The sequence below is a fragment of the Somniosus microcephalus genome, chromosome 1 (genome assembly GCF_052327205.1).
Source record: "Somniosus microcephalus isolate GS21.2 chromosome 1, FLI_Smic_1.0, whole genome shotgun sequence".
Taxonomy (NCBI): Eukaryota; Metazoa; Chordata; class Chondrichthyes; order Squaliformes; family Somniosidae; genus Somniosus; species Somniosus microcephalus.
The window spans coordinates 126,677,398-126,687,413 of NC_140987.1; the positions used below are offsets into that span (position 1 = coordinate 126,677,398).

At 45.4% G+C, this 10,016-nt stretch overlaps 1 protein-coding gene across 1 annotated transcript in view; it reads left to right on the forward strand.

The window, feature by feature from the left end:
- Positions 1–9,789, forward strand: part of LOC147124355 (uncharacterized) — a 347,592-nt gene extending 337,803 nt beyond the window's left edge. Inside the window, exons 14-15 of the mRNA XM_085985501.1 lie at positions 5,442–5,552; positions 6,650–9,789. Of these exons, the coding sequence (XP_085841627.1) occupies positions 5,442–5,552; positions 6,650–6,776 (238 nt within the window). The 3' untranslated portion in view covers positions 6,777–9,789. The remainder of the gene's footprint in view (positions 1–5,441; positions 5,553–6,649) is intronic.
- The last annotated feature ends 227 nt before the right edge of the window (positions 9,790–10,016 follow it).

Here is a 10,016-nt window from a genome sequence, read left to right on the forward strand (position 1 = left end):
AGAACATCCTTCCTCAGATAAGGTGACCAAAACTGCACACAATACTCAAGGTGTGGTCTCACCAAGGCCCTGTACAACTGCAGCAAGACATCCTTGCTCCTGTACTCGAATCCTCTTGCTATGAAGGCCAACATACCATTTGCCTTCTTAACCGCCTGCTGCACCTGCATGCTTACCTTCAGCGACTGTTGCACAAGGACACCCAGGTCTCGTTGCACTTCCCCTTTTCCCAATCTATTGCTGTTCAGATAATAATCTGTCTTCCTGTTTTTGCCACCGAAGTTATAAGCATATACCGCATTATACTGCATTTGCCATGCATCTGCCCAATCACCCAACCTGTCCAAATCATACTGGAGTTTCTCTGCATCCTCCTCACAGCACACACGCCCACCCAGCTTTGTGTCATCTGCAAACTTGGAGATATTACATCTAGTTCCCTAGTCTAGATCATTTATATATATTGTGAATAGCTGGGGTCCTAGCACCGATCCCTGCAGTACTCCACTAGTCACTGCCTGCCACTCGGAAAAAGACCCATTTATTCCAATTCTTTGCTTCCTGTCTGCTAACCAGTTCTCTATCCAAGATAGTACCTTACCCCCAATCCCATGTGCTTTAACTTTGCACGCTAATCTCTTATGCGGGACCTTATCGAAAGCCTTCTGAAAGTCCAAATACACCACATCCACTGGTTCTCCCTTATCTATTCTACCAGTTACATCCTCAAAAAATTCCAGTAGAATAGTCAAGCATGAAATCCATGTTGACTTTGTCTGATCCTGTCACTGTTTTCCAAGTGTTCTGCTATTACTGTACATCTTTTATAATGGACTCTCGCATTTTCCCCACTACTGATGTCAGACTTACCGGTCGATAATTCCCCGTTTTCTCTCTACCACCTTTTTTAAGTAGTGGGGTTGCATTAGCTATTAGTGACTGAAGTTGTAGAATAAAATAATCCTAATGCAGGATCACTTATTTGCTCAATTATCTTATTTCAATCTCAGTATACCTTAGTGGAATGATTTAGTAGTAGAACCTGAATGGCCTTATCATTATATATGCTTACAAACATATAATGCGATGGTGCAAATTATATAAAAATCTATCAATATCGCCCAGAATTTGCTGGAGGCGGGCATCTCACACGTCCTCTATTAGTTAGATTTGTTCCTGCACCCTTCAGCTCAAAACATATTTGCCTACAAAGTTGCTGGAAGTGTGAGCTAATAACGGCACGGCGAGGGCATCAGGGCAACTGGAGCCTTGGTTAGCAATGGGACAAACAACATTGATTCACAACTTGAAGGAACGAGACTCCACACTTTTTTAATTGTTCACTTTCTGGGCAAGAGAGGTAGATTGACAGTCATTAACAATTACCATGTTGTTAAAATGATAATTATGATGTTAATTACGAGTCTTCGGTCCAGATTTTGCTGAAAAAATAACGGCGTCTGAAAGACGTTATTAATGTGCAAATCAGCCAGCAACTTATGGCGAGGAAGAGACACTGTGTGAGTTGTGAATCTCCACAAGTTCATAGAATCATAGAAATTTACAGCACAGAAGGAGGCCATTCGGCCCATCTTGTCCGTGCCGGACGAAAAAGAGCTATCCACCCTAATCCCACTTCCCAGCACTTGGTCCGTAGCCTTGTAGGTTACGGCACTTCAAATGCATATCCAAGTACTTTTTAAATGTGACGAGGGTCTCTGCCTCTACCATCCTTTCAGATAGTGAGTTCCAGACCCCCCACCACCCTCTGAGTGAAAAGATTTCTCCTCAAATCCCCTCTAAACCTCCTACCAGTTACTTTAAATCTATGCCCCCTGGTTATTGACCCTTCACACACAGAAATCACACAGAAACCCCACAGTGCAGATAGAGGCCATTTCGGCCCATCGAGCCTGCACCGACACATATCCCACCCGATCCCCGTAACCCCAACACATATCCCACCCTATCCCTGTAACCCCACCTATTTAATCCCCCTAACACTAAGGGTCAATTTATCATAGCCAATCAACCTAACCCGCACATCTTTGGACTGTGGGAGGAAACCGGAGCACCCGGAGAAAACCCACGCAAACACGGGGAGAATGTGCAAACTCCACACAGACAGTCGCCCGAGGCCGGATTCGAACCCGGGTCTCTGGCGCTGTGAGGCAACAGTGCTAACCACTATGCCATAACCCTTCCTCTAAGGGAAATAGGTCCTTCCTAGCTACTCAATCTAGTCCCCTCATAATTTTATACACCTCAATTAGATCTCCCCTCAGCCTCCTCTGTTCCAAAAAAAACAACCCCAACCAATCCAATCTTTCCTTATAGCTAAAATTCCCCAGCCCAGGCAACATCCTCGTAAATCTCCTCTGCACCCTCTCTAGTGCAACCACATCCTTCCTGTAATGTAGCGACCAGAACTGCAGGCGGTATTCTAGCTGCAGCCTAACTAGTGTTTTATACAATTCAAGCTTAACCTCCCTCCTCTTATATTCTACTAGCTGAAGTGCCCGGCGGTGCTGAGGCTTTTTCGAGGGCATGTTGTTGTTGGAAGAGAGAGAGAGAGCGACTGGGGGGAAGAGAGAGAGCGACTGGGGGGAAGGGAGGGTGGGTGGGGGGAGGGGAAGAGAGGGCGGGTGGGGGGAGGGGAAGGGAGGGCGGGTGGGGGGAGGGGAGGGGAGGGCGGGTGGGGGGAAGGGAGGGCGGGGGAAGGGAAGGCGGGGGAAGGGAGGGGGGGAAGGGAGGGCGGGGTAAGGGAGGGCGGGGGAAGAGGGGGGGAGGGGGGAGGGGGGAAGGGGCGGGGGGGAAGGGGGGTGGGGGCGAAGGGGGGGAGGGGGGGCGGGGGCGAAGGGGGGGACAGGGGGGCGGGAAGGGGGGCGGGGGGGAAGGGGCCGCTCTCGGAGCCCCCGCCCCGCACTCTCGAGAGCCCTGCTCTCCAAGCCCCAGCCGCTCCGCTGTCCGAGCCCCGCCCCCCCGCCCGAGCCGAGCGCGGAACACTCACCAAGGCCGAGAGCACTGTCGAGTGCCCCGCCCCCCCCGCCCGAGCCGAGCGCGGAACACTCACCAAGGCCGAGAGCACTGTCGAGAGCCCCGCCCCCCCCCGCCTGAGCCGAGCGCGGAACAGAGACGCCGCGTCTCACCTGCTCCTGCTGCGTGGCTGACGCCGTTGCCCTGGGTAACGTGACACGGGGGCGGGGGGGGTGAGGAGCTTAGCAGAAGCCCAATCACCTAGCTCGGGCGTGGCTGGGCAAGAAAGGCGCAGGCTTTCAGGCCTAAGAAAAAAACGGGGAAAGGTAGGAAAAAGAATGTTCAGGTTAGAGAAAATATTTACAAATGAGTGATTTTTTTAAAAACAATTTAATAAATTCAATTTTATTTTGGTGGAAATGTATATTTGAAAAGAAAGACGCAGAAAGCAGGAAAAAGAATGGAAGCAAGATGGCGGCGACTCACCTCGGTTCAGAATGATAAGGCCCGCCCACACACGCACCGATTGGTCGACCGTCAGGTCACCAATGCGTAGGATTGGTCAATCGTCCCGTCACTCGACCGTAGGAGGGCCCGGCCGCACGCGGCAGCAAGCCGCCGTACGATTGGTCGACCTCGAGGTCACTCTGTCGCTAATGAGCGGATAATGAGATGCTAATAAGCGGAATGTTGAAGGTTTTTGGGATACCGCGGGCGCGATTTTAGCCCGGCCGAAACGTAAATACGCTTAAAACCGTCTCGGAAGCGTAAGCTTTCTTTGGAGGTAACGCGCGCGTAGGTACGCCCTGTAACTTTCGAGCGCATAGCCCGCCAGACGCACACGCGATGAAAGACAGAATGACAGAATGCCAGACAGACAGAAGGACAGACAGACAGAAGGACAGACAGAACGACCGATTTATATATATAGATGCCTCGGCTAATAAAGGTAAGTATCCCGTATGCCGCCTTAACCACCTTATCTACCTGACCTGCAACTTCAGGGATCTGTGGACATGCACTCCAAGGTACCTCTGATCCTCTGCGCTTCTCAGTATCATACCATTTATTGTGTATTCCCTTGCCTTGTTAGTCCTCCCCAAATACATTGCCTCACACTTCTTCAGATTGAAGTTACTGGACAGTTTGTGCTGCTCCGCCATTAGCTTCGCGAAAACGGCATCTCGTTGAACTTTGCTGAAGTTTTGCAGTTACTGCTGTAGTACAGGTTTCAGTTAATAACGTTGAAAGGATGAAATTCCTTTGGCTGTTTCCATAGTGCTGCATTAATTGGATGAGGAGGACCGATTCATAAGGTTACCACATCTGACAGTAGAGATTCTTCTAAAGTTGATTGACTGGGGCTGAATTCTCCTTCACCCAATATTGGGCTGCATAGCAGCTGAAACATCAGGAAAGCCTACTGCCGCCTGACTACCCTGACCTCGATTTCCCTCCCGAACCCCACTGCAAAATACAATCAATTGTTTATTTTGAAATATTTTCAAACAATAGCAGGCATATTGAGCATGGTAAGGGTGACATAGATGACAGTGACATAAATTCCTAATTTCAACAGTATGATATGACAATATATAATTTTGGCTCCAACATCACACTTTTTTTTATTCATTCATGAGATGTGGGCACTGCTGGCAAGGCCAGCATTTATTGCCCATCCCTAATTGCCCTTGAGAAGATGGTGGTGAGCTGCCTTCTTGAACCGCTGCAGTCCTTGTGGTGAAGGTCCGCCACAGTGCTGTTAGGGAGGGAGTTCCAGGATTTTGACACACTGACGATGAAGGATCGGCGATATATTTCCAAGTCAGGATGGTGTGTGACTTGGAGGGGAACTTGGAAGTTGTGGTGTTCCCATGCCTTTGTCCTTCTAGGTGGTAGAGGTAGTGGGTTTGGGAGGTGCTGTCAAAGAAGTCTTGGCGAGTTGCTGCAGTGCATCTTGTAGATGGTACACACTGCAGACATAGTGCGTCGGTGGTGGAGGGAGTGAATGTTTAAGGTGGTGGATGGGGTGCCAATCAAGCGGGCTACTTTGTGCTGAATGGTGTCGAGCTTCTTGAGTGTTGTTGGAACTGCACTCATCCAGGCAAGTGGAGAGTATTCCATCACACACCTGGTAGCGTATACACTGATAATATTTGCAATTCGCAAAATGTTATTGGGTCGACTTTAACCATTTACTGAAACTCAACCTGACCGACCTAAGCAACTATAACTAACAATTAGTATATATTATCATCAATAAACAGTGTATTAATCTGGATATTATAAACTGATTGAGCATTGCTGCTGTGGTTTGTGATGCCAGAACCTTCAGTTCAGTTACTGGCTCCTATCTCCCCACCAGCTGCCTGTATTCCTCTACACAATTCTTGCTGTAGAAGAGTAAATGTAAGACAATTGAATATATTGCACTTTTATAGTTTCACCCTTTTCCCCCAACCTAGGATTTGTTTACTAGCTGTCTACTGCAACCAAAACTTAGAATGTGTGAAGCTCAGTTTCTGCAAAGAAATGACTGAAGATGCCATTAAAAAGTTGTGTAAAAACTGCAAACGGTAAGTTTGGGACTTTTAATTAAATAGGTTTGTTCTGAATTCATGTGCCAGCATGGTGGCATAGTGGTTAGTACTGTTGCCTCACAGCGCCAGGGACCCGGGTTTGAATCCGGCCTCGGGCGACTGTCTGTGTGGAGTTTGCACATTCTCCCCGTGTTTGCGTGGGTTTCCTCCGGGTGCTCCGGTTTCCTCCCACAGTCCAAAGATGTGCGGGTTAGGTTGATTGGCTATGATAAATTGACCCTTAGTGTTAGGGGGATTAAATACGTGGGGTTACGGGGATAGGGTGGGATATGTGTTGGTGTAGGGGTTACGGGGATCGGGTGGGATATGTGTCGGTGCAGGCTCGATGGGCCGAAATGGCCTCTATCTGCACTGTGAGGTTTCTGTGATTCTGTGAATAAAGTTTGTATTTAAATGTCCCATACAAAATATTGGCAGTGCAGGGCCTAAGTGTTCCAATGCACTGTGCTGTAGAGTAATAGACTTCAGGCTTGCAACTATGATTTAAGTGGTTTGTCCCTAATATCATCTGTGCCCTTAGGAGGAGGTGCTGAGCAGAGGTCAGTAACTTTCTTAGTGAGACACATGGAAAATCATCCTGCTGAAATGCACTTCCTATTCACCTGATCAAGTCACCTGCCAATCTTTTTAATGGAAAGTGGCATCTGGAGACCTAAAGGGGAGGGAAAAAATACAATACTTTAGCATAAAAATTGAAAGAAATACAGTATAGTACTTTGTTTCACCTCTCAGTTTGGTTTACTGCTTTTGGGGTGAATTGCTATAATCTTTCTGCTCAGAAGGAAAACCCTTTGTAATGGAGCTGAATGTAAAAGAAAAAATTGAATTTGCCAACCTTTTGGTTTGGTGGTCCAGGCTGCCACCCAGGCCTGGACACAGGAATTTGTTGCACGTGCATTAAATAGAATGCTACAGACATTGCATGAGGAATTTCAACTCAAAGTGTTTCAACGAAAAACAGGTTGTCATTCACTTGACCTCAGCTCTGCCGGCCTGTGTTTAATCACTGTAAACCTTATTTCATACACATGTATTTAATGTTACATTATAACTTGCTTATTCTTTTGTTTTAGATTAAAGTTGCTTCATCTGTATGGGTGCCACTCTATCCATGATCTGAAGGCTATTCAAGATGTGAACAAGCAAGTGAAGCTGCACCATGACCGTCCACTCAGCACTATCAAAAACCAGGGATGCTGAAAACATTGTGATTCCGTCATCTTTTGTTTCTTAACTTGTCCCATTACCATCTCCTTTTGCCTGCACCATCATCCCTTTTGTCATTTAATCTCTCCTGCCTTCCATCCTATCACAGACCTTCCCTTTTGTTCTTTCCTCCCCTCCCCGCTCTCCCTGCCTCTACACTTGCTTAAAAACCTGTTACACTCCAACTTTTTCCAGTTCTGACGAAGGTTCTTCGACCTGAAACGTTAACTCTGTTTCTCTCTCTACATATGCTGCCTGACCTTCTGATTATTTCCAGCATTTTCTGTTTTTATTTCAGATTTCCAGCATCCGCAGTATTTTGCTTTTGTACTAGTGATTCCTTTATCAGTTGTCGTGCCTAACTTGCTGTGGTTTGTGAAATTCCCACTGTATCTTCACCTTGTAAACGTGGGAGATACATTTAGCCTTTTCATTATATTGTGACTTAGTAAAACTAATATGACTCTCCACAAGTTCTTTCAGTTTACAATGACATGACTTCATGCCATTCAGTCAGACGGTGAGATACCATTGACAAAAGCAAAATATTGCAGGTGCTGGAAATCTATACTAAAAACAGAAAATGCTGGAAATACTCAACAGGTCATATAGCATCTGTGTAGAGAGAAACAGAGTTAATATTTCAGGTCAATGACCTTTAGTCAGAATTGGCAAGATACCATTATAGCACAACTTTTGGAGGAGCAGGGCATCTTAGACAGCAATTTCTGGATTGAAATCGGCGGGGTGTAAAATGGGCTGCCGATTGAGATATTTTTTCTTTCGTGTTCACATTTGACACGAACATCAGTGTCCTGGGGGCAATGTCTGTGTGTCTGCGTTTGTAGACAAGAGTCAATATGAACTTGACTCCTGCCTCCTTGCATTGCTCCTGGGCGCCTGCAGCCTGTTGTAAGTGACCGACCACTGCTGCACACTGTAGGTGGAAATCCTTGCATGATCAGGAGTTCCCACCCACAGTGTGCAGTGACATGAACAAGTTACAGCAGCAGCAACAGGACGTAGGAGCACCAGAGTGGTACTGAAGGGGGGAAAGCAACAGTACAAGGGAGTAGGAAGGAAGGAGAGCACCAGCATTAATGGAAAGGGTGGCGAGTTCCAGAAATAACTGAGGAGCAGGGAGAAAAAGTGAGTGGCAGAATGGCCTTGGGGCAGAAGAAGAGTGCTAGCATGAACTGAGTGAGAAAAAGAGAGCGCAAGCATGATTGGAGATCTTCGAGGGGAGAAAAGCACCAGCTAGAACTGGAGGTGAGAAAAAATATAGCTTGACCTGGGAAGGGAAGAAGAGTGCAGCTTCCATGGAATGGACACGGAGAGGAGTGCCATATTGAATTGAAGTGGAAAAAGGAGAAGAATGCCAGCATGAATTGGGAAGGTTAGAAGGGAAAGCACATCTCTGTGAACTTGATCTGGAGGGTGTACAGTGCCTCTTTGAATTGGGGGCAATTGTAGGAGGTTGAGTCTCTGTGAACTGTTGGGGGTGAATTAAAGAGGAAGAGTGCTTCTGTGAAGGCAAGAGCTCTTGTGGAGGCTGCATCTGGTTGTTTTTTGCAAATCTAAATCCAAATTTTATGTTGCCTAACTTTTTTACAAATCAATTGTGATGTGTAATAAAAGTATTTGAAATTAACCAGATTACACCACTGGTAGTAGAAAAATTCTAAATTTTCCAATGGAGCTTATCCTCAGTCCTCCTAGAAATGCACCACCATTTGCCGCAGGGAGATGAGGGAAGGCAGCATTAGGAAAGTATATTTACAGTTCTAAATTTGCTGCCTACATATTCCTGACCGGAATGATCCTATAGTCATTAAGACCAAGTACAAATCTCCTATTTGCTATCAGGCAATTTTTTTTAATTGTTTACATACAGTAAAAGATTATCTGCTGCTACTGGGAGAAAGAACTTTTAAAATATAAAGAAAAATAATTAGTTCACAAATGACAAATAAAAAGTAGTTTTCAATAAAATTAAGTAAATGACCCTTCTTTTTTTAGACAAGAAGGGCTGCTGATTCACTATCACCCGTTTTACACTATGTACCCCATTGAATTTAAAATTCTCATTGTCATCTTAACATCACTTCAACCCACCCTATCTCTGCAATCTTCTCCATCCTTGCATCCCTTCATTCCCACACTCTTTAGACTTCCGACTTTGGTCTTTTGTATATCCCCCTTCCTTTGCCTACCAATGGTAGAAGAACCTTCAGCCACCTTGGCACTATTGTCTGGAATTCCCTCCCTAAAGCCTTCCACTTCTCCACTTCTGTCTCTCCAGTTTTAAAACCTTCTCAAAACCCATTTTTCTGACTAGGATTTCAGTTATTTATCCTACCTCTTTTATCTATTATTTTGCTCCCCCATCTATAAAGCAGGTTGTGTTATTTTCTATGTTAAAGGTGCTATATAAATGTAAGTTGTTATTACTCAAGATGGATACAGTCCCTACCACTTACAACTTCCACACTTATCACTGGCAGCCGTCTATATTAGGGAAATAACGCTAACCATTTTCCAGTACCACAGGAGACGCTTATAAAGTATTAAGCGTGCCGGGTATTTTAGGCCATTCAATAGGTTCTTCGCACCTCGTTAATTTCCTGTATTTACTGATTTCCTATTTTTCTTTATGTCACAGCAAAGAAGTCCTATGTCGGTGACATTCAAGCGATAGCGGTACATTCAGACACTTACCTTGGCTGGTAATTTAAACTTCATGAGCGGTGGGGACTGTATAAACTATACGCTGACTAGCTTGCACTGATGGATTCCTATTCATGAATATGCACGGTTCATTTGGAATAAAAGAGATGACATTTGAGCATCAATAAAAGCACTGTAATCATCTATATTGGCAATGTTTCTGAATTATTTCCGCTCATTTTGGAAAGCATTAGCATTGAATGTTCCAGTTGAAAATGGACAGTTTATTCCACGTTTCACAACAGAGTTAACCACATAAACCACAACAAATGAGAATCAACAATTGCACTATTAGTTTTCAAAGAAGCTGGGAACAGAAATTATAAGCTACACTAATCAGGTGCGGTTGTGTTTCATGTTGTTTCATTTTAACAACCTATTATAGTTTTACCGTCCATCGCTTATAGTGACAAAATCACGTTAACACCAACGTACTCGCTATAAGCGGTGGGGAATGTTCTTGAGAAAAATAAATCAAAGGGTATGGACAAGTTAGATCGCAGCCTG